The 26,542-nt window shown below is 36.9% G+C and overlaps 1 protein-coding gene across 1 annotated transcript; it reads left to right on the top strand.

The window, feature by feature from the left end:
- The first annotated feature begins 296 nt into the window (after positions 1–296).
- Positions 297–20,734, top strand: LOC140156959 (uncharacterized). The gene is made up of 5 exons (XM_072180006.1): positions 297–533; positions 1,633–1,751; positions 11,739–11,883; positions 18,732–18,926; positions 19,171–20,734. Exons 1-5 carry the CDS (start codon positions 467–469, stop codon positions 19,413–19,415), a joined length of 771 nt encoding a protein of 256 aa, XP_072036107.1. The 5' UTR covers positions 297–466; the 3' UTR covers positions 19,416–20,734.
- Positions 20,735–26,542: the final 5,808 nt, after the last annotated feature.

The raw sequence follows: 26,542 nt of genomic DNA, 5'->3' as shown, positions 1-26,542 counted from the left end.
AGGTTTTACAAAATTTCGCTTGTTTATAGTGACACTGGAATAATGCATGCTGGGAAGGCAATAGTCTCTACTATGGGTTGATGTGTCACGTGTCACTTAATTAGCGAGGATAAATACACACTAGGATCAACAACATGCTCATCTATCAGGGGCACAGTTCTTTAACCCTAATATATCAGTTTATTCATTGAATGACCTTTGAAAATTTCGGTACAAAAACACATACTCTGCAACTTGAGGTCAAATTTTGTACTAGGATTGTTTAATTGAAGTTATTGAACTATGCCATTGTGATGAGGCCATTGTGGTCCATAGTGACAGAAGTATTGTCCTGTTTCTCAATGTTGTCACCCACCAGCAATATATACAAAGTAAAATCATAACCCACTCATACTCGGCTTGAAGAACTAAACCATAATCGTCATTGTGGTTGTGTTACGAATTGTTTGATACATAAAGTCACGACATGGCTACTTTATATTTCTTCATAGCATTCACAAGTATGCTTGCACTGTGTCAATACACTTTTGCAGGTAAGTGTATGATTATTATCACAATGATTCCTTAATATCATTTCGCCATAAACACGATTTAACGCGACACCTCATTGTGAAACATATACCCATAAAGTTAAATTATTTACTTATTACACATTTTTAAAATATATATTTGTGGTTACGCTTACAATCCGTCGACATATTAAGAAAGAAAGGCAATTTTCAATTCATTGGTTTTAAGTGCGTACATTACTTATATCATTTTACCATTAACACGATTTAACGCGACACCTCATTGCGAACCTGGAATATATCCATAAAATTAAATCATTTACTTATTACTCATTTTCCAAATATTTACGCCAATTTTTCAGTTCATGGGTTTTGAATTCGTACATGGTTATTATGTATGGTGTTGGCTTGTAAACACGGTAACATATGAAACAGATAATAATTATTATCATATATACAAAGCAAAATCATAACCCACTCTTATTCAGCTTGAAGAACCAGACCAGGTCGATCCAATACTAATTATTTTTTATATAAGTCGTCCATTGTGGTTGTGTTACGAATTGTTTGAAGCAAAAACTCAAGACATGGCTAGGTTATATTTCTTCATATTCAGACTATGTCAACAAATCTATGCAGGTAGGAACATAGTATACAGTAATTAGCGTTACCACAATAATACTTAATGTTTAAAACAAAACTGTGAATATGTTACATAAGAGGTTTTGCTTTAAACATGTTCAGGGGCCAAAGACACCTAGGTAGTTTTTCCTGTATATGGACGCTATGATTTGTATCAATAAAAAAAATGTGGTTACGCTCAAAATCCTTCGATATACAAAAAGTAGCTTAAACTCCGGGGTTAAACTATTTATTTCATAATAATTCTATGTTTTGAATGGGGAAATGTAGTCATTAAAATCAGGTATGGATGTCATGAATGATGTTCGTGGTGTTGATAACATACTAAACATGGCTCACTAGATGTTCACGATCTATTACAGATTTACGATGTTTTATATGATGTTTTATACATGGGAGCCGGGCCATAACCAATGCCCGATGACAATATATCGTAATTAAGACGAAATGAAACTCTACTATTTCTTTTATACAATTTCAGATTGTCCTCCTGGTTTGGCCAACAATCACAAAAGAGTAAATGACGAATGTAGTAATGGCTACCTAGATTGCTCAACTAACGCACTAAACACTAGCCCCCTACCCGATACTCTTCTAGATGTAAGTGACTATCTGTTCAATTAGATATGCGAGACGCAATTGCGAAGATCGGGAATATATGACATAAGGCCAAGAAGTTATAATTTAAAGTCCCATTCAGTGATCACAGCGAAAGTGTAAGAATATAGAATTGTTTATAAATTGCCTAAAAGTGAAGGAATTTGGAAAAACCGAGGAAAACAGCAGTATTAATAAAGTTGAAACCCAATTGAATATCTCTGAATAAAGGATCGGATTATAACGTATGCACAGTGTTTTTTGTATTAAAAATTGATTTTATTTTATATATTTAACAGTCCTCAAAGTAAAATTTATTAATGTAAGGGTCGGTTCATAGTGCATATTCGAAGGCGAATATTCGGCTTCGAATACTTTTTGTGACGTCAAAATATATACGGCAACGAATAAAATATGATGACACGCCGAGTTGAATCGGATTAAATATCGCACAACTGATAGCGAGATACTATTGATTTATATGAAAGGCTCGAGGTCACCTGAATATCGTTCGACGAACGATGATTTCAAAAATCCCCAATGAAAATCAAGGGATCTGGAATGAGCGTTTTGAGCGTTTCGACAGTATTTTTGTGGGACATGAGAGCACATCAGACATATCGAATTACATTATGAATACGAAGAATGTCTTTCTGATATCAAATAATTTTCATTTTTTGAAATTCACGATATGTGACCCGGCAGCACAAACGAGCCGTAAATTCCCTAAATTGTATTCTGAGTTATGGTGTAAAATGTGTACGAAGGTCGTATTCATCGGTCACTAAAGCTGGCGGCGACATCTGTCTTATTTTGATAGTCACAACACCAATCAATAATCCTATTATTGAAGTGGATAATAAGCTTCTACCTTAGATGGCTATAGAACTTTTAATAACTCTGGTCTTTGTTTGCTTTTGCTAAATCCTTTTCAAGTGGTGGGTTATTTGTATAGGTATGCATAACCAACAATTAACAATGAGAGAACCTTCTTAATAGGTCTGTCACACTACACCGAATAGGTCTTCCGTACAAGAAACGGATGGCATTTTAGTAAATCCGTTGTTGTTCGTCAATGATCGTTTTATGTTCTTTTTATGTCCTGCTATCATCCGCCAAATGCGTTTCGTGTTAGGTGATGTTCGTTAAGTCCGTCGGCAAATTTGTGCATGCACAAAACTTGAAACGGAGTGTACCGAATACACATGTTCGGTATTTATCCGATGTGTGTTCGTATGGTGCTGCATATTGCCGGAGTTTGTTCGCTCTCCTTTCGTTCATGTTCGTTCTTTGTTCGTTGCACTCGTCCCGTGTTCGTTGCAAATACGTTCCTGTGAGGCCTTCACCACCGGATAGCATATTTTTGCATTCGGTGATGTACGTTGACCCAGACCGTCTTAGTGTCACACTACACCGGATCGGTCTTCCGTATAAGAAACGGATGGTATTTTAGCAAATCCGTTAGTGTTCGTTTTATGTTCTTCATATGTCCTGTTATTATCCGCCAAATGCGTTTCGTGTTAGGTGATGTTTGTTTTGTCCGTCGACAATACGTTTCAAGTTTTGTGCATGCACAAAACTTGAAACGGAGTGTGCCGAATACACATGTTCGGAAGTTGTCCGATGTGTGTTCGTACTGTTCTGTATATATACCCTGGGTTTGTTCGTTATTCTTTCGTTTATATACCGCAGGTGTTTGCAATGTTTTGCAGGCGCTTGTGCCGGATGTAGGCCTATGGCGAACATGTGCATCGATCATGGGGGGACTTTCTGAAGGGTGTGTGACGCAATATCATAGTTCCCCAGTACTTTAGTGACTAAAAAGAAGAAAAAGGGGGAAAGGAGAGAAAAAAAGAAAATAAAGTGAGAAAAATTGAAGAGAGAAGAGAAGAGAAAAAGTTAAATTGCACGTAATTTAGTAGTAGGCCTATGCATGTAAGTAGTATTGAGGGAGGGGCACTTTCTGAAGGGTAGAGGACGCAATATCAAATTCCTACCAGTTTTAGTGATTGACAAGAAAGAAAAAAGAAGAGAAAACATGGAAAAGGTTATTGTATACGTTATTGAGTAGGCCCAGGATAGTAGTACTAGTAAGCCTAAGTATAGGCCTGTGATTATTATAGACAGTGCTTAAATGTGGTTCCTTGGCCCAAAAGCCTGTGAAAATTACTGCCGGCCAGTCCATATGCAGGGCCCGTGATATTTTGTCACCAAAGTCAGTATTTAAGACGGACTTATAGGTCTATTCCTGACTTTAACATATCAATCCATGCATGCTTTACCTGAAATTACGAGTCTGAAGTCTTATATCTAAGTGTCAGTGGATCAGTATAAAATTTTAAATTTTGCAAATTCAAATCGGGCCTTCTTTGTTTTTTGTTTAAGGGGGTACTACACCCATTGATTTTTTTTTGCATTTTTTGGCATTTTGTGAAGAAATTACAAAAAAAAATTGGACAAAGTGGTATGCAAAATGAAGGGGCAAATCTTCTCGTTTTATTGGTGGTATCGGTATCAATGTAGCTTACATGCTTTTACAGATAGAAGCCAAAAGGAGGTACATCACTGATGATTTAAATTCACTTCATTTTGGAAAGCTTACTATCAACGGATTTCGTTAAAATTTTGGATATGTGTTGCTAACACATTAGGGAAATAAAGTTGATATGTAAAATGGGAATAAGTGGTTCCTGATTTCTTTTATGACTTCATGAACTTGGTGCTCCACAACTATCAAAAAGGAACTGGTTAAAATGCTTCTATTTTCAATGTTGAGCTATATTTTGCATTTTTAACTTGCGACATTATTGCACTGAAACTTAATTAAGCCATAGGTAACAGGTTACAACAACCATACTACAGCAATGATGAAAAAATTGTATTTCTTTTCACCTATACAACCATATTGGGTAGTTTTCCGTAAGCTTAACGTTTGTGATTTTGGTAACTATTTTATATTTATTTGTGAAATCCGTCTCAACTAGGCATTCTAAATTGTACTCACCATTTACATCCCAAGGTATATTAGTATATCCACCATGCACTTCTCGATATATATCCAGTTAAAGACAGAATATCAACATTATGCCTCATATGATATCACAGACTCTCACATGTGTATTCAAAATTGATGCTTAAATTTGACCTGAACCAATTGACCTATAACCTGACATACGGTGACCTAATAGCCTTTTCTTCTCCTAACAACTAATGACTATGCATCCATTGTATAGGCTAAGTGTTTATTTAATTTATTCAGTGTTATATCATGGTAGGTATTTTGCATGCACCACTATAGATTTTCTATAGAGAGTATAACAAAGGATTTAATGTATTCTATTCATGTACCCTACTTGAACATTTTGAAAAGAATAAATTATGGTTTGTTATGAAACACAGATCTGAGTTACTAGGTTACAGTAAACAAAAAATATATACGGGCTAAAATGACTTACTAAAATTGTTGAAATTCACTTTATATGTAGATATATTTTATAAGTTCAGGACATGAGGTGATAAACATATATATGTACTTAATAAATTTGCAAGAAAAAAAAGAAGAGGGGTACTGATGAAAATCGGGGTATTATATCGCCTTAAGGCAATAAATAGTGTAAAAATGATGCACCAAAAACAATTTTCCAAATTTTCCATTTTTAAAACTAAATTTATACACAATAGGCCTAGGCCTAATCATGTAAATAGGCCCTACAGTCCCCATGCAAATGGCTTCAATTGGACCTTCATTTTCAAAAATGGACAAGTCTTCCTTTTTGCTTCTGCTATGGACATCCACGTGTTATTTTTAAAACAATTGTTTATATTATACAATAATGGTGAAAACTTTTCAATGGCTTCAATTAGGCTTTCGTTTCACCAATTTGCGGTTGTTTCAAACAAAATTAGTACCCAATAATAGTGCTAAAATTGATCCAAAAAATGACAAATGGCTTCAATTGGGCCTTCATTGTCCAAAGGTTTCTCACCTCTATTGGCCCCGGACGCTGGTTGCCCTGATATATCAGATTTGTAGCCCTTTTGTACTTATTAGCCAATATTTGACCATTTTCGTCAAAATTTACCCCCTTAAAAGTTGTCTTTCCCCACTTTGTTCACCCTCTGAAAAAGTGCTTGCTACGTCACTGCCTCTAAGGGGTCAAAAACCATCTCAAAGACCCTCTCCTCCCCCACTTTTCTGATAGGGTGGACGTCCCTGTTGGTGCCACATGCGACGGATTCGCCGGTCATTTGTCGGACGTTGAACGATTGAATATAAAACGCCTGCAGGATTATTAGCGGCCACAACGCATAGAGAGACGAACGGGAATCGGACCCCCAAATCCGGACATTTGTCGGACGTTGACCCCAAATCCGGTCATTTGTCGGACGTTGAACGATCGAATATAAGACGCCTGCAGGATTATTAGCGGCCACAACGCATAGAGAAACGAACGGGAATCGGACCCCAAATCCGGTCATTTGTCGGACGTTGAACGATCGGATATAAGACGCCTGCAGGATTATTAGCGGCCACAACGCATAGAGAGACGAACGGGAATCGGACCCAAAATCCCACCGAATCTTCTGCCGGACTGGTGATTTTTCCACCGAATAAAATATTTTTGTATTCGGTGATGTACGTTGATCCAGTCCGTCGTAGTGTGACAGACCTATAAACCTCGTTGACTTGGGGATGATTTGAAATGACCGCCAATTATGACTGTTTGATATTTATTGCCAGCAATGTGGAAAAAGAGACACACATAGAAACGAAAAAAGCTATAATTTTGTTGAAGGAGCAAAGTTTAACTAACCATAACTCCGCTTCTGGATATCGTTTGAAGTCAAATGATATACCATTTTTAAGTTTATGATGTTTATTTTAAACACGAAATAAAACAAAATTGACCGGGGAGGAATTTACGGCTCATTCGCCGTGGACGGTCACATATAATACAAATTTTATGACAAATTATTAAAATTTGATATTTTTCACATATTGATATAACAGTCCTCGAAGTAAATATTATAAATCTAATGATATTTTCTTAAAGTGTATGTAGCTGGGAGGAAAAGCCGACGACCAAAAATGTCGCATTTGAGAAAATAGGTCCGCATTATACTTACAGTGTATGTAGGTGGGATGAAAAGCCGATAATCAATTGACAATTTTGACCTTTCATAATGAAGATATGGATTTTTTTCCCAAAAAGACCTTTTTTTTATGTCGATGATTTAACTTTGGTTGAGACGAGAGCACGCAATGATGCATCTAACATGCAGACTCATCTTGACAAATTCCAGGATTGGGCGGTGCAAAACCACATGAAGCTTAACCCTTTAAAGTGTGCTTCTATGAAAGTGTCATTCTTGAGAAACAACCCAGTTGACCAACCACTTATGATTGCTAATGTTCCCCTTCAGTCTGTCTCAGGTGCAAAAATACTTGGTGTCCATGTAAGTTCTGATCTGAAATGGGGTAACCATGTTACTGAAGTGCTAAAAAGGCAAATGGTAGACTGTATATGCTTAAACTTCTCAAACGCTTCAACTTGCCAACAGATGATCTTATTACTATCTTTTCTGGGTTCGTACGCCCATTAGCTGAGTATGCTGCCCCTGTGTGGCACCCTGGTCTGACCATCGACGAAAGTGCCGCTTTGGAACGAATCCAGAAGAGAGCATGTAGGATCATTGTTGGCAAGCAGTATACAACCTATGATGAGGCACTTGAGCTTTGTAAGTTGCCATCCATGTATGAGAGACGTGAGCAACAATGTTTGAAGTTTTTCAACTCGCTTTTCAAATCTGAGCGTTTCCATAGTTGGGTACCGCCAAAGAAGAGCACCATTCATGGCAGAGTTTTAAGAAATTGTGACCAATTGTCGGTACCAAGGTGTAGAACATTGCGTTGTCAGAAAAGCCCTCTGGTGTACATGGCCAATATGTGGAATAAAAAGACTCCTAGTTTTTAGCTTTTTAATTATTTTAAAGGGCTATTGGCATTTTCACTCCCATCTCCACCAAATTTTATAAACATTATTATGTGCAATATATTTTCTGTTTCTATCATTCATTTTTTGTCATTTAATATGATCTTAATATGCTAAGTAATTCATTTATGAAAGTATGTGTGTGCCGAGAAGGAGTTTGTGTATGTAGTCACTAGTGCATGAGTAGAGAAAGAGTTTGAATAAGTGGTGTGTAAGGTCAGTGGGTGTGATCTTGTGGTAGTGATAGTTTATGAGTGGATATGGGATGCAGGGGTGTGTGTGGGGGTGTACATGTGGATGAATGGGTGAAAATGAATGTGTGGATGTTTTACTATGTAATTTGCTTTTTTCTTCATGTTTTTGCTGTATTTATATGTACATTGTATTTTAGCATTTATACTTATGTATTTTAATATTTTATATGTGTATACTTTTGTAAAATTGTTGCATTTCAGTTTTTATACTGCTATGACAATTGTGTAATAAACCTTTAATGAATGAATGAAAGAATTGTAGACGGGGTTTTACGGTAGTTCAATGGAGTTTACCTATTATGATTTTATTAACTTCGTTAAAAAATTCTCTAAATTTTGCTTACCTTGGTCAACGGGCAATACTTGTTAACAGTCGGGCAACGCTGTAAATTGTAGAAATTAGAGTCACGCGGTAGCCGTGACCAGCAAGTTTTAAAAAAAAAAGACTGATAAAAAAGACTAATAACAGATGATCCCGCGAGACTATATTTACACCTAACATTAAAACACTTGACTTCTATTGTTCGATGTTATTTTTCACTGTCGGACATTATCATCATTAAAAACCACAAATCGCGAAATACCGCCAACAACCGCCGCTCATTAGGGATGTCAAACTATATTGCCTCGCAGGGCTACAAAGAACCACAAACCGCGAAATATGGATATCCAACCAGTTTAAAAGACAAATTAGCCACCGATAGAGGCCAGGGCCTGAAAATTAGAGAAATTAAAATCACAAACCGCGAAAGAACGCCCAAAACCGCCGCTCACTAGGGATATCCAACTAGATTGGCCCGCAGGGCTACAAAGAACCACAAACCGCGAAATTTGGATATCCAACCAATTAAAACCACAAACTGCGAAAGACCACCAGCAACCACCGCTCAATAGAGACATCCAGCTAGATTGCCCCGCAGGGCTTCAAAAACCACACACCGCGAAGTATAGTTATCCAACAAGCTTTTAGCTTAAACTATAAATTAACCCCCGATAGAGGGTATAGGGCATGAAGAATGGGGGAATTCAAAACTACAAACCGCGAAAGACCGCAAACAACCGCCGCTTAATAGGGAAATCCAACTAGATCTATACATCTAAATAACTATCAACCGCGAAATTTGGATATCCAACTAGATTGCCCCGCAGAGCTACAAAGAACCACACACCGCGAAGTATAGTTATCCAACAAGCTTAAACTATAAATTAACCCCCGATAGAGGGTAGAGCATGAAGAATGAGGGAAATTAAAACTACAAACCGCGAAAGACCGCCAACAACCGCCGCTTAATAGGGAAATCCAACTAGATTGCCCCGCAGGGCTACAAAGAACTAACAACAGCGAAATTTGGATATCCAACTAGATTGCCCCGCAGGGCTACAGAAACCACAATCATTAAAACATAATTATCTTGCTAAGTCGTGGCACTTAGACGCTTCCGTAGTATAAGCCTTGCTACATATACGCGCATTTCTCAGTTTTAATTTGAAATCGGACTGACTCTGTGTCTCGCTGGCATCGTTAACATTGGGTATGTGTTGTTCATATTTATATTTTCTTAGTTGCCTTGAATAATTAAAGTATATTAAGTGTATATGTATCCCTATTAACATTACAGTCGCGCGGTAGCTGTGACCAGCAAGTTTTAAAAATAAACGGCTGATAAAGTTTTATTAAATTATTTACTGTCATAAATCAAGGATAACATAATTTAAAGCATCTATTTTTCGTTTTATTCGTTTTATCAGACTGTCCCTGGTTTTATGGAGTACTTCGTAACCCGATGACTTTCCAAGCTTAGAGCTGCTTGGCTACATTCATAAAAAGAAAGAAAATCCACCAAAAAACGTTGGTAACGTAAAAAGCAGCAAGTTTAAAAAGCCCCCACCTCGGCTCACTTTTTGAAACTTGGTCCCATTTTGAATATCAACAGCAAATCGGTGTTTTTAACGTTTAAACAAGAGCATCATTGCCATTAACATGCCTACTTGTTATTCGTTTAATTCAATCATTGATCATGAACTTAATAATTATTATAAAACAAAACATATATAGGATATTGGCCAAGAACAACATAATAACCTTTCTGATCGTTCCAGAATGCTAACAATGCATCTGCACATTAAAGATACATAACACTTCTGGAAATGTTTTAAGTTTAAATCAGTATATTTTACAAATGGGACCAAGTTTCAAAAAGTGAGCTGAGGTGGGGGCTTTGTAAACTTGCTGCTTTCTTTACGTTACCAACGTTTTTTTTGGTGGATATATCTTTCTCCGGTTCATAGTTTTATATTCGAAGCCGCATATATTTTGACGCCCAAAACGTATTCGAAGCCGAATATTCGCCTTCGAATATTCACTTTGAACCGGCAAAAGTTAAGTGTATATAGCTGGGATGATAAGTCGACGATAATTTGAACATTTTGACCTTTCGTATTGAAGATACACATTTTTTTCCTAAAAAGACCACAATTTTTTTTCGGTCTTTTGGGGGAAAAAGTATATCTTTAATACCAAAAGTCACAATTTTCAAATGATCATCGACTTTTTCTCCCAGCTTACATACACTTTAAGTAAATATCATTAGATTTATAAATATTACTTCTAGGGCTGTTAAACATCAATAATATCAATTTTTAATAATTTGCCATAAAATATGTATTACATCGCGAATTTCAAAAAATTATTTGATATCAGTAGGACATTCTTCGTATTCAGAATGCAATTCGATATGCCTGATGTGCTCCCAGGCTCTACTAAAATACTGTGCAAAGTGAGTAACCGATCCCTTAAGTAGATAAATTACAGACTCATGTAAAATGTTTTATTTTGTCTTTAATACACGGCTTTCAGTTTAACCACTATAGCAGGCTATGTTAGCACATCTATGACACTAACAAAGGTGCCAAAATCTGAATTTAGTGTTGATTTTTACGATCCTCCGAATGAGCAAATCACTGAATGGGCCTTTGAATGACTTTATGAAGCTTGGGAAAACTGACATGTATTAAATTGAGAGAGCGGAAAAAATTCAGGACTCAGCGGGGTTTGGACCACGGACTTCACGATTACCGGTCGAGAGTTATACAACTAAACTATCTGAGTTTACTGTCTTATTTCTTATTTCCAAGAGCAAACCAAAATCATGATTTTATTTTATTATAAAAACCTATTGTGAGTTTCACCCCACAACCCCGATTGCTTTTAACGTCGAGTCGATCACGCATCCAAGGTCTCTCTATGGTCTGATACCTAAGAATGTAATACATCGAATTTGTTACAATTGAAAAGCAAGATTTGAACCAGGCCACTTGGATTTTGACAGGATAGGTGTAACGTATAATGCATTTCGGTCGTTTGGCCGCGAAGTTAAAATCATATCATATCAATTATGTCTTTCAAAAGTGCCGACTGATTATATGCCTCTTGTAAGGCAATAGAAACGACATTAGTTCGAACTATCGATTTACCATCGATGCTTGTTCGATCCTTATTATTTATGAAACCAATTAATTTACTATTTTTTATTGTAATAAAGTAGTAATTTGTGCCTGTAGTGATATTGACCAATATAAATTTAGCGTTAATTCTGATTGATTAGTTTATAGTTCATTGATAACAAGGATCGAAGCAGAATCGACGGTCGATCCAAAGATCGAACATGTTTGTATCTGGTGCCTATTATTGTATCTCAACACGGCAATTATAATGTATTTTCGTGGCTTTGTTCTTTTTGTAGAATACGGAAGTTGAGGACTGTGCAGGTCTTTCAGAATCTACAACTTCGCAGTGTCCACCTTCTGGGTTTAATTCTGGTAAATCGTTTAGTAATATTCCTAGTGGTCCGTGGTCTGGTTGTTCGTTTTGCTTCAAGATGGTACTCAGTAAGTACTTAAGAAGATATCAAATTAAGGGTAGACAAGGCTTATTGGTCGAAGCAGCTATTGGGGCAGTCAGTATATAATGAGAGTTGACTGTTATTCTACTATTGTTACGTTTATACAAAAAGTTGTGGCACAGGGAGAGAGGTCATCGTTTGAATGAGAAATACATTATAAAAAATATCCTGTTCAGTTGAGGTTGAGATTATCCATAAGAACTCACATGCATTATTATATTTCTATTTACATAGCATTTTGTAATATTTTAAGGCCTATTTACATGAAATTTTGCAATTTTCATTGATGTCCAGCATGTTGTATCGGTCATCGCACATACGCATGCGCAGATTGCTGTTTGATTTGCATTAGTTAAATTTCTTGAGTACTAGCTTCCACATGTGACCAGTCATTATATTTTAATCTGTTTTATTTTGGAGATAATTAATGTCATTTGTAGTAACTGCTTTTTCATTTTCGCCATTTTTGCAGAATAATGTTGCTTCCCTTCAAGTCCTAAAAATGTTGCAGGTCAAAGACGTCCCATTTCCACCCAAGTTCAATGGCAAGTCTCAGATTTTACCAAAGGCAGACCCAGGACCCAGTGTTTATTCATTCCCAAGAATAGCCTTTTGAACCATATACTTTTGCTGTTCTCGGACATTTTAAACACATGCATTTGCTGTAATTTAAAAGACCTGTCTTTTTGAGTGATTTGGCAGTGTTGATTTTATGCTTATGCTATTAAGTATATGATATCATTTTCACATTGAAACACAACGGTACAGTCTTTATGTGATCATAAAGAAATTTCATCCAAATATGAGATATATAAGGTCAAAGGTCAACTCTCATTACATACTGACCGCCCCTAGATTATTGAAAAATAACACTTTGATGTTGCGCAAAAGTTCATTCTACAAATCATAGACTTAAATTAAATTTGCTTGATTTATTGCTGTAAACGAGTTATGTACAAGTTACAAGTGTTGTTGTTTCAGTCCTTTTTACAACATAAACAGTACGGTCCGACCAAAAACGTTTTGGCTCCTATCTTTAAAAGCGTGTAAGCTACATTGATACCGATGCCACCAATAGAACGAGAAGATTTGCCCCTTAATTTTGCGTACCACATTATCCATTTTTTTCTCATTGCTTCACAAAATGCAAAAAAAACAAAAACCGCAAAACAATGGAATGGGTGTAGTACCCCTTAACTCGTGTATTTGTCCGTGAAATTCCACACACCCATGTGCTTCCGTCGACGAACCCGCCGACGCTCTGGTCGGGACCGAATTTCACTTATCCGTGCCCTTACCATTATTATACAACTATATCATGTATAAATGTTGTAGGTCACGGTCAGTGGCCAAATGTCATATGTCAAAATGTCATTTCGTTTTTTAAAAGTATTGAAAAAATATTCTTAAAAGACTACGAAATTATTTTCTTAAATCACACATTTTTTTCACAATCTAAATACAATCAAATTTCTAGGCATGATTTTTTCCGATTCTGAGGTTATACATTTCTCAAACAAATTATTTTTCTATTATTTTCATTTGCCGACAGGCATCAAGTTACAATTGAATATGTGCATTTTGAAAATTTAACCTCTGGTGCATAATGGTACTTGACATTTGACCTAATTTAGTCTATAACTCCATGAACTAAGCACCATAGTGCAATATTACAATTGACTTTTTTTCTAGAAATGAGGAACAATTTGAGGTTTATTACAATACGAAAGAACAAATTATGATCTTGAATCCCTCATGGGAAGCGTAGGAGGCATAAAGAAAATGGAACTAATTCTAGTTTTATCATTTGAAGTGTAAGGATGCAAAAAAAATGGTTCCAGAAATGTAGCAAGACAAAATGGTAACGTCTGTTACGACTTTGCTCCAGATTTGCAATATATTTCACCATTTTACTTTTATCTTGAAAAACTTTTCGCGCTCTTTCGCCCGCATTTGTACCATAAACGTATTCTGTCGCCAAAATGGATCACTATACGTCATGTATTTTCCAAGCCATCCCCTACAATCCCACATTCAAATTATATGCTTTGGTTTCTCCTTTAGTTCAGACACCAAAAATCAAGGGATTAAAAATAGAATAGATCTGGTCTGCAATCATAACACTATTATGCTGGGAGGACACAGTATAGGGTATATAACCATAAGTATATAATAGCCTATTGTGCTGGCATAATCATTATCGAAAATCTATCAACGCGGGCGACAGTTGATGCTCTCTGTCGTAGGTGGCACACTTTCATTTCACCGTATGATTACACCTCGCGTTATAGGCTTAGAAATCATGCGAGTATATTGAGGCGGGGCTTTGTTTGTTTGTATGAAACATAAAAACGATGCATGGAGATGATTTGATTATGAATTAGTTTATTATCCCCGATAAGCACAACCCATACCTCTTACCTAGGCTCCCATCTCCCCACCTATATATATAACCTCCTCTTCCCTAAGTGTCTCCCATTTCCCCCCTCGCCTACAATTGATATCTCCTCTAACTCGAGCTGTCCTCCCCCTTCCCTTGCTTTCTCCCATCGGTTTCTCTTTCTCCATCCCCTTACCCCCCCACACACACACTCTTTCTCTTTCCCCTATATCTTCTAGTTTCCAGTAAAAATTGCTTCAATAAAAGTCACTAGCTTATATAATCCGTGAAATTCCACACACCCATGTGCTTCCGTCGACGAACCCGCCGACGCTCTGGTCGGGACCGAATTTCACTTATCCGTGCCCTTACCATTATTATACAACTATATCATGTATAAATGTTGTAGGTCACGGTCAGTGGCCAAATGTCATATGTCAAAATGTCATTTCGTTTTTTAAAAGTATTGAAAAATATTCTTAAAAGACTACGAAATTATTTTCTTAAATCACACATTTTTTTTTTTTCTAAATACAATCAAATTTCTAGGCATGATTTTTTCCGATTCTGAGGTTATACATTTCTCAAACAAATTATTTTTCTATTATTTTCATTTGCCGACAGGCATCAAGTTACAATTGAATATGTGCATTTTGAAAATTTAACCTCTGGTGCATAATGGTACTTGACATTTGACCTAATTTAGTCTATAACTCCATGAACTAAGCACCATAGTGCAATATTACAATTGACTTTTTTTCTAGAAATGAGGAACAATTTGAGGTTTATTACAATACGAAAGAACAAATTATGATCTTGAATCCCTCATGGGAAGCGTAGGAGGCATAAAGAAAATGGAACTAATTCTAGTTTTATCATTTGAAGTGTAAGGATGCAAAAAAAATGGTTCCAGAAATGTAGCAAGACAAAATGGTAACGTCTGTTACGACTTTGCTCCAGATTTGCAATATATTTCACCATTTTACTTTTATCTTGAAAAACTTTTCGCGCTCTTTCGCCCGCATTTGTACCATAAACGTATTCTGTCGCCAAAATGGATCACTATACGTCATGTATTTTCCAAGCCATCCCCTACAATCCCACATTCAAATTATATGCTTTGGTTTCTCCTTTAGTTCAGACACCAAAAATCAAGGGATTAAAAAATAGAATAGATCTGGTCTGCAATCATAACACTATTATGCTGGGAGGACACAGTATAGGGTATATAACCATAAGTATATAATAGCCTATTGTGCTGGCATAATCATTATCGAAAATCTATCAACGCGGGCGACAGTTGATGCTCTCTGTCGTAGGTGGCACACTTTCATTTCACCGTATGATTACACCTCGCGTTATAGGCTTAGAAATCATGCGAGTATATTGAGGCGGGGCTTTGTTTGTTTGTATGAAACATAAAAACGATGCATGGAGATGATTTGATTATGAATTAGTTTATTATCCCCGATAAGCACAACCCATACCTCTTACCTAGGCTCCCATCTCCCCCGCCTATATATATAACCTCCTCTTCCCTAAGTGTCTCCCATTTCCCCCCTTGCCTACAATTGATATCTCCTCTAACTCGAGCTGTCCTCCCCCTTCCCTTGCTTTCTCCCATCGGTTTCTCTTTCTCCATCCCCTTACCCCCCCACACACACACACTCTTTCTCTTTCCCCCTATATCTTCTAGTTTCCAGTAAAAATTGCTTCAATAAAAGTCACTAGCTTATATAATGTCATATAATGGCCTTCCATCGATTCTCGTACATGCGATTAAAGACATGAATCGATTGTTTTTATATCACATCAGTCGCCCCTTTTGTAATGTCGAATGCAAATATTTCGATGGCCTATATTTTTTCACAGCTAAAATAGCCATAGCTTATTGGATTTTCTAAAGCACGTTTTTCAATGTAGACTGACATGCTCGATTTCTCTCCTCGTGAATATTGTGCACTGCGAAATTTAAACATTTCTTTTGGATACTTAGATCAAGTTACTTTAAACCAAGTGATTTTCTTCTTCACACCATTATAAACTCCTCAAAAAAGTTTGGAAACTTTCCAAAACGGCTATATATCACAAATATTTGAAATCTATTTCCATATTGTTCTTTATTGTCAATAATGACACCAAATCTGTGACCATAACTTATTCCATGGTTGAGTAACTGTCTTTGAAAACATGGAGGTCTGAAACAAAATGTGCCAAATCTGCCATTGTCTGCGCCATTTTCAATATCACACTGTTTCATTCAAACAATCGCCACTTAGCCAAAATCTGTAACGAGTAGAGAACCCATATGTGTCCACAACAGCATTGCATCGTATGAGTGAATGTTCAATTCCAAAACTCAGCATTGCATCTTCTTCTCGTGCTTCTTTTTAACCTGGCCACACGCTCCTGATGTATGGCATTCCATTCTTCAAGCAAGATCTGTATTAAACCAGCCAAGGTGGTTTGATCTGTCACTCTAATGCGCACAGCCCGACCAAGTTGGAGGATTTATTAAAGTCCGGGCTATTGGCGGGCCACTCCATTCGTTAAAATTCCTTCTTCTTGCAAGAAGTCATTTACAAATCTTACCCTGTGTGGTCGAGCGTTATCATCATGTAGAACAGCGTTCGGTCCAAAGTTTTGCTGAAATGGGACTGCGACAGGCTAAAGGGTGTCATCTCGATAGTTGATTGCATTAAGATTTCCATTGACTACTATCAGTCTGGTCTTTCCTGTCATCGATATTTCCGCCCATATCATCACGTTTCCACCACCATAGGCTATCTATTACTTTGTCAATGCAGCAATCTGCAAACGTTCGCCACGTCCTCTGCACACTCTCATTCGGCCATCCAGCTTCCTCAAACAAAATCTTATTTCATCACTGACATTGCGCCACATGTGTAAGTTCCAACCGCGGTGTTGACGGCACCAGCGAAGACGGATGAAGTGAAGTTATTTTAAGCTTCCTGGCAGGCTTGCGAGCTGAAGATCAGATTCATGAAGCCTATTGCGAAAAGTCTGGTCAGGTACTCTATTGCCATAAAGTCTTCGAAGTGCTGCCAGCATGAGGTGTCGGTCTTCTGCAGCCGTTGTTTTTCTTGGGCGCCACTTCTGGGTCTGTCTTTGACATCTCCGGTCTAATGAAACTTGGCTTTTAGCTTGGAGATCATACTGCGGGAAACTCCAAAAGTTGCCGCAACTTGATTCTGAAATTTGCCAGCATCAAGCTGACCAGATCTGATAATCAAACCATGGTTGAATAGAACTTTCATCCTCAAGACCACTATGACGAAGTGACCAGGAAGAGAGATGGACATGCGCTGATCTATTTCGATCCACCTGTAGATCTGTTAATCCAATCCTAGCACTTTTCATTCAAAATGATATACTGCAAACAACTTTTCATTCATTATTTTATTCATGCATTAACCCACTAATTCATTCATTCAAATCAATGGGATAATGGTCAGTTCGGCACAATTTCTTCGAGACCTCTCTGTCTTTCAAAGAAAGTCACTCAGCCGTAGAATACGTTTTAAATCGTCACAAATGAGGTGTCATTATTGACACGAAACAATGATGTTTTCACTGATATGAAACAATATGGAGATAATAGATTTCTGACATACAGCCAAAGTTGAAAGTTCCAAACTTTTTTGTGGAGTTTATAAGAAACTGGAATGAAAACCGAATCTCATTGATACAAATTTTAAGTTTTTAACAAAGGGCAGAAACAATGATATCAATAATCACGTGAGACAAGAGCTTAGGCAGGATGATACCACGTGACCAAAACCAAAACCAAAACTCAATATTTGAAATGAGTCAATGTCAAAAAAATCGACGCTACCTACCGCATACGTGTGTAAAATATAAAAAAGGAAGTGAAAGAAGGAGGCTAATGAAGCAGATTCAGATCTGAGTTGTTTTGCGCGACATTGTGGGCTCTTATTACAAATTCTAGCGCCGGTGAATTACAGTAAAACATCTTAAAATAATAAAGCGGTCTAGTACGGCTGCAAACTATTGTTTTATCAGGTTAGATGGTTTTGGGCAGTTAAAGCTATTTTTTTTCACTGATTATTATATTTAGTACAAAATGAGATAAAGTTTACACAGGGTTCAAAATTCAGAACTGTTTTTAAGACTCATAACACAATGTTCCCTTGGTCATAAGGTTTTATTCAGAAAATGTATAATTTGTATAGAGAGTAATTTGGCATAGATTTGGAGAAAAGTAGATCAGTTTCTAATTTTGATCTCTGTATAAATTTTGATCATGAGTATTTCAAATTGCCCAAGAGTAACAATTTTACCAACTGTAAAGTTTAACTGAAATAAACCATGGATCATAATACCTATTGCTCTTAAAAGAAGCCCCAAAGTTATTTTTTAAATTTTTTTTCGTGCATTGCTAATATGATTTTACATTATATCTGTACCATCAGTACTATGGCAGACATGGCCTGCAAATGCGGGGACAGCTTGCACAAGGAAACGACAAGCAATGGGACCTGGATCTGCTAAGGCTCCACGATATACAACTATCGATAATGATCGTAATATAGCTGTCGAATATGTTTCTTTCGGGGAAGTTGTTGAAGAAGTTGTTCAAAAGATAGGACCGGACCCAGTTATAGTCAGTATGTATATTGAAATTTGTCACTTTCTATTATCTTCCGAATACATATAATTTTAACAAAGCTAGAGAGATAACAAAACCAGAGAGATTGTTGTTAATAAAGCCAGGGAGATTTTAACCAAATTTGTCTGAAATTATGGTAAGTTCAACAATCTTGTTGAATGTCAATGTATATATATATATATATATATATACATATTGATATTTCAATAATATTTCAGTATCAATATTTTTTATTTTTACAGATTATTTGTATACAAAGGGAGATCCAGATTGTCTGTATCCACTGGGAGGTCAAGGAAGAGGAAAAACTTACTTCGCAGGTGGTGCTGGCTACAAGCAAAAAGGAGGATTAATTTCGTTCGGACAGGGCTACCAGCAAACGACGCTCACTTTTGGTCCTATAACAAATGTAACAGAAATTCAGCTCATAAGACCCAGCTATGGAATCATCGGTATGCCTGGAACATTGCGAATCATACCGACATAGGAGTTATTTTTATAAATTTTTCTCCTCCAGCCAGTTCTTATTCTTGGCAGTTTTATATTATGCCTTATTTGATTAATACAATATATATAGGTCCACACCTCTTTGGGCGCTGTTTATGCTTATGAAATGATGTCTAAATATAAATAAAATACGCATCATTGCAGAAATAGTTACATAAAAATTTGTTTTCAACAATTTGTTGATTTTGAAATTTAACAACTTCATTATGTTCTGGTCTTACATCAAACGAGTTGTGGCCTTTTCGCAGATCGAGTAGGGTGGCCCAGTCTCCAAGTAGACAGGGCATAATTATAACCTTGCAGCCACAAAATGCAATATTGAGAGTTTAAAAAAAGGTTATACCTACGGAGCTAAGCCCTTTGGACCGTCATGGCGTGTTAAAAGGTTGCTCTATATAGGTGTGTTCTAAGTTCTGGGTGCCAACTAAATCAATCCTCTTGGGTCAAATGGTTACATGGAGTCAAATTTCAAATTGCTTGAATCTTGTTTTACACCCCCTACCAAGTATTCCGCTGGTCATAAGGATTCAGAAAAAAGTATAGTTTGACCTACATGTGACGTACGGTTCTTGAGTTATAAGCACAAAGCTAAAAGGTCATTACACAATAAACTGTAGTCATATCAGGATCTAATTTTGAATGTAAGAAGCAAGCGTTTATTTAGACGAGAAATCTGCTGGGTAGTTGGGTACCAATCATGTTGATACAGACTGTATCGTTATACCAAATGGACGTTTCCACAACAATCACAGTAGATAAAAGGGCTGTAAGTCACCAACCGAAATGGGTGGGAAAATTTCCTGTATAAACATTGACACAACACTAGGTCTGACACCACCTGCCCTGTACTTCTTAAACAGTGACCAGCAAATTGTAGTCTCCTTTTCCTGATTTTATCAGTTACCTTTGGGAGTTCTCCATACAGTTCTTTATTTGTGGTATGTGTCCTCCAGCTTATATCAAGAGCTGATCTAAGTAGCCTGGTGTAACAACCATCCAACAACTTGCGGATCTTTGTTGTCACTGTCCATGTTTCTGAACCATAGAGCAGGATGCTTTCTACTGTTGCTTGGAATAGCTTGACTTTAATCTGCCTTGGAAGATGGGATTTCCAGATTTTAGTGAGCTTATTACATGCCCTCCATGCCAGTGCTTTCCTTGTTTTGATGTCCTGCTCGCTGCTTTTGATCCAAGCTCCAAGATATTTGAAGTCTTTCACAACTTCCAAACTGGTTCCATCTGCAGTTCTTACATCCACTTCAGTCTGTTGATTGAATACCATGCATTTTGTCTTTTTGGTATTCATGAGCAGACCTACTCGTAAAGCAGATTTCTCTATCCTTTCCAGTAGCTCCTGAGCTTGACTGGCAGTATCAGATATTAATGCTATATCGTCAGCAAAGTCCAAGTCAGTAACACATAGCGGTCCAACCCTTCTACTGCGTCTGGGATTTGCTGTAAAGCCTAGATTCTCTTCTCTACCATCTATAGCAGATCTCATGCAATAGTCTAACACAGTTATAAAAAGATAAGGAGCAAGAGTGTCCCCTTGAAGAACTCCTGCAAGGATGTTGAATTCCTCTGTTTCTCCGTCAGGAGTCACAACTTTTGCTCTTATGTTCTGGTATGTGTCTTCTATGGCTCTGATATAAACAACCTATCCCAGGACAATTTGTGACTTAAATGTAGTATTTAAAAGTCAAAACCTCAAGTGTTCCTTACAATATTTATCAAATTTTACGTCATTCAATGAAAGAGCACACTTATATTGTCCATATACTAGCCTCATATATTAGAATAAGCAATGGCCAGTTCTCTTTAAATTTTTCTATTTCTATTTTCGCCTGTTTTGTCATTTTGTAAATTCATAGAACTATGACTTTGCTAAAGATCGCTTACAAATTGATATGACTTGAAATTTGAATTGTGGTTTATTCCGAATGGTTGGTCGTAAGGCACAACGTCTAGTTTTGTCCCATATTGTTATCGGTGACCCGATAGGTACTGATGGCTTTCTATCGTACCCTGAACATTTGCACTGTGCTTTCGTGTGCTTTTTCAAATGATAACACTGTGCAAATGTTAATTATTATGCTTGATACATGGCTTATGGCTGCAGCCGATTTGGTGATAGTAGGAGAATGTACTCCTCCTGGATATGACTTCATAAATGCACCTCGTGGTAGTTCAACTTATGGTGGAGGGATTGCCATCTTATACAAAAAGTCATTGAACTTAACTTCAACCCCTACTGGGCTCACTTCCGTCACCATCAAATTGATATGTATTTACCACCCATATCCTTCCTGCGTGAATGACTTTTAAACCTCGGAATTCCTTGAAGAAATTGATACATTTCTTGAAGAAATCTGTGTCACACCACAAAAAGTTGCGGTATTAGGGGATTTCAATGTGCACATGGATGAGCCTGCCAACTATGATACCAAGAAGTTCAACAATAGTCTCAACAACACTGGTTTACATCAGTTTGTCTTAGCACCAACTCATATAAAGGGTCATTTTTTAGACCTTGTTATTGCTCGCCTGGATGACGATATTATTCAGAACGTCAAAGTTGACAATTTGCATTACTCTGATCATTTTGTTGTGTCATGCATTTTACAATTTGAACCCCCCCCCCCCCCTTTAGTAGTCACCACTACTTCTCGTGAGTATGGTAAAGTGGATCAAAATAAATTAACCACTTTGCATGAAGAGCGCTTAGCAGATTTCTCTGAGAGTGAAGAGCATGATGTTCTTGTCGCTTCATATGAGTCTATTACATCTGTCCTTGACGAGGTTTGTCCTCTTGTGACAAAAATTCGTACCCATTAAACCTAGACTTCCATGGCATAATGATACCATCCACCAAGCGAGGAATATCCGTCGGCGTCTAGAACGTAGATGGAAGAAAAGTCGTTCTGAAGCTGATGAGACCGCTTTCAAAGATCAGAAGGACCATGTCTGTAGTCTTATAACAAATGCTAAAATCGATTACTTCACTAATAAATGTACAAATACGTCTGTGAAGGAAAGGTATAATACAATCAATGCACCGTTAAATAAGACACACACAGTTCTCCCTGACTTTCAATAAGATCTTACGGATGAGTTCCTAAAGTTTTTCATAGAAAAAGTTGAGAAAATACGAAATAATGTGTGCTCAGGTAGTTCTTGTGTAAGATCTGATCAAGATACTGCTACGGACAATATAAATTTAAGTACGAGGGACAGTCAGTATGTTTTAAAAGTTGACTCGTGACGTCATATGTGGATTGTTTTCATGGCATTTCTCAATGATTACATACACACTGTACCTTTGTCTTTCAAACAACACATGTAAAAACTATATCATACACATGATTACGTAACAGCATTAGCATAAAATCAATAGACTAGGGACACTGCCAAATCACTCAAAAAGGCGGGCCCTTTAAATTACAGCAAAAACACGTGTTTAAAATGTCAGAGAACAGCAAAAGTACAGGGTGCATATGGCTAGTTTTTAAGCAGGAATAAACACTAGGTCCTCAGTTAGCATTTGGTAAAATATGAGACTTGCCATTAAACTTTGGTGGAAATGGGACGTCTGTAAACTTCAACAGCTTTAGGGCTTGAATGGAAGCAAAATTATTCTGCAAAAATGGCGAAAATGAAAAAGCAGTTATTACAAATGACATTAATTATCTCCAAAATGAAACAGATTACAATATATTGACTGGTCACGTGTGAGAGCTGGTACTCAGTGCGATGATAACTGGTGCAAATTAAACAACAATCTGCGCATGCGTAGGTAGGATGACGGATACAACATGCTGGAAATGCACGAAAATTGCAAAATTCCATGTATAAAGGGCCTAAAATATTACAAAATGCTATGAAAATTTTAATTTAAATATTCATATGAATTTTTATGGATGATCTCAACCTGAAATGAACAGAAAAGTTTTAAAAATAAATTTCTTATTCAAACGATGGCCTCTCTCTCTGAACCACTACTTTTTGTATAAATGTAACAATGGTAGAATAACAGTTATATTTTAATCACGGATTCAAATATTTTCTAGGGAGACTCCCGTTTTAATGTTTGGAGATTAGTCAACAGAACTGGCAAAAAGACTTAAATTTCCACGTTTGCTAATTTTGGCAATATCAAGAATTTTATAGAAAGAAAAGCCTTGTTTTTGTCAAAAATTAGACATATTTGACCACGCATTTTAAATAAACTAAAACCTTTACAGCCCAAGAAACTTGGTTTAATGAACTGGTAGTTCGTGTTCTATTACTGTTCCAAAAGGCGGCATTCTCCATACTTTAATTCCGGAGAAAATATAAAAAATACAACAATACTAGCCTCATTTCAGCCTCTTATTTCCCTTAACAAAAATGACTCAATTTCACGAGGTGACTACACCATTGATTTTATGCTAATGCAGTTACGTAATCATGTGTGTGATATAATTTTTACATGTGTTGTTTGAAAGACAAAGGTACAGTGTTTATGTAATCATTGAGAAATGCCATGAAAACAATCAACATATGACGTCACGAGTCAACTCTTAAAACATACTGACTGCCCCTCGTATGTGTAGTTTTAAGCCACTGACTCTCGAAGATGTTCACAATATCATTATGAAATGTCCTAGAAAGTCATGCCTGCTGGATACTATGCCCTCATGGTTAGTAAAAGAAAACCTTCATACCATGTTCCCTGTAATAACCAAAATTGTCAATGCTTCTCATACATCAGGTGTATTTCCATCAAGGTTGAAATATTCCATCATAAAATCTGTTATTAAGAAGAACACCATGGATCCAAACTCATTAAAGAGATATCGCCCTGTTGCGAATATTACCTTTCTGTCTAAAGTAATGGAAAAGGCAGTGACATATCAGGTTACCGACTATGTGGACAGCAAAATTTGCCTTGGTGAACAACATCAGTCGGCCTATAGGCGAAACCATAGTACGAAGACTGCATTGTTAAAAGTTAAGAACGATATCCTGCAGTCTCTTGACAAAGGTAATGCTGTCTTCATGGTTCTACTGGACATGTCCGCTGCCTTTGATACCGTAGATCATAGTATCTTACTTCATAGGCTTCAGACTAGGTTTGGCATGGGCGGTGTTGTTAAATCTTGGTTTAGTACTTATCATCATAACCGCACCGTAAAGGTCAATGTCAAGAACACATTTTACAAAGAGCATTTGCTCACGTACTCACTTCCTCAGGGCTCTATAATAGGCCCACAAGGGTTTACGTTATATACCTCCCCACTTGGTGATATCATTCGTGCACATGATGTTTCTTTTCATGCTTATGCGGATGACATTCAACTTTTTGCTGAATTCAATCCTAAGATCATAGGGGACTGTGAATGTGTTCTTGCTAAATTAACATCTTGTGTTGCTAGAATAAACGAATGGATGGTGGACAATATGCTCCAACTTAATCAAGACAAAACAGAATTCATTGTTTTTGCAAATAACCGTGTTCTGCCTACGCTTCAGAATTTTAAACTCAAACTTGGTAATCTGTGTGTTCATCCAAAATCATCTTTGAAAAATCTTGGTGTTATGCTTGATTCTTCTCTAGTGGTAGACATGTCTGTTCACGTTGACTCAATGTGTAGTTATGTGTAGTTGGTTTTCACGTGCGAGATCTGTGGCGTGTTCGCCGTTTCATGTCACAAGAAGCTTGTCACAATACAGTCAGGGGGTTGGTACTGTCTCGTCTGGATTGCGCCGGTTCGCTTTTACTAGGTGCACGTACGAAAGATCTTGATTGATCCTGATTGGTTCATCTCTTGAATAGTGGTGTTGCGCTTGGTCTCAGATCTCGGCTTCGTTCCTCATCTGATCTCACCCGCCTTTGGGTTCCTCGCTCTTTTCGAAAGGCTGAGGATATGCTTTATTTGCCATAGGTCCTCCCAAAATATGGAGATCAGAGAGGCGGAGTCGGTCTGGGTTCGAGCGCATGCTCGGAATCCATCTTTGTCCAGATTGGTGTTGCTGCTTGTTTTTGTATGTTATTGCTTCAATTGTTGGAATTGTTTGTATAATTATTTGCTTGCATTGATTTTGTGTATGTTTTCTTGTAAAGCGCTCTGTGCTTTGTGGAGCGCCATATAAATGTTTAATAATAATAATAATAATAATAATAATAATAATAATAATAATAATAATAATAATAATAATAATAATAATAATAATAATAATAATAATAATAATAATAATAATAATAATAATAATACAACTGGTCCATGGTATGATAGAAAGCACAAAGACTCATTTAAAATATTAATTTTAAAGACCAAGTCACTGAACTTCATTATAACCAAAATTACTCAGTGATATGTGTGCACATTTTCGCGCGCTCTGCGAGGAGGCCTAATTGTTTAAACAATAGGGGGGGGGGGTAGGGGTATGTATCCTTGACCCCGGGCGCCCCAACCCCTAGCTACGCCACTGATAGAAAGAGACATCAGCTACCTAACCGGGCACCGATAGCACTCAGAGGAGGCTTAAAGGCATTCCTACAATGCACTATGATTGGGAAATTTGATCAATATAACCTAATTTTAAAGGCAAAGTCCCCATTGCCACACACACAAAATGGTAATTTTAAAACTGCAGCCAACGAGCTAATAGTTGAGACTTAGGACTGATATTTGATTTTCTTACAGGAAACAGTCATATTGTCCCACTGCATTAATTTTATTCCTAAGTCTCGATGTTATGAATGTTAAATAATAGGATGAAAACACCAGATATTTGCACACAATTCCAATGCAAGGCATGATCAACTGTACCACATGTGTACAAAAGCCAGACATACAAGGTCAGAAACCCCATTGGGTTGTGGGAATGTCTTTAAACATCCTCTGGATAGCACTATAAGACAAAATTTTAAAAAGGGTTTAAAAACTGATCTATTTGCTTTTTATGAATAGTTTGTTCCTCTGTGGTCATAATTTTTATGTTCTTGGTATTCAAATTATCTGGTTTCATCTTACGCCATTATCTGTTGTCATTTTTTGTCATAATATGCGCTGCGCTCTTTATGTATGTAGCGCTATATATGCCTCAAATGTATGTATGTATGTA

This window comes from Amphiura filiformis, chromosome 7, assembly GCF_039555335.1.
Source record: "Amphiura filiformis chromosome 7, Afil_fr2py, whole genome shotgun sequence".
Lineage (NCBI taxonomy): Eukaryota > Metazoa > Echinodermata > Ophiuroidea > Amphilepidida > Amphiuridae > Amphiura > Amphiura filiformis.
This window is presented reverse-complemented; position numbering and strand designations above follow the sequence as displayed.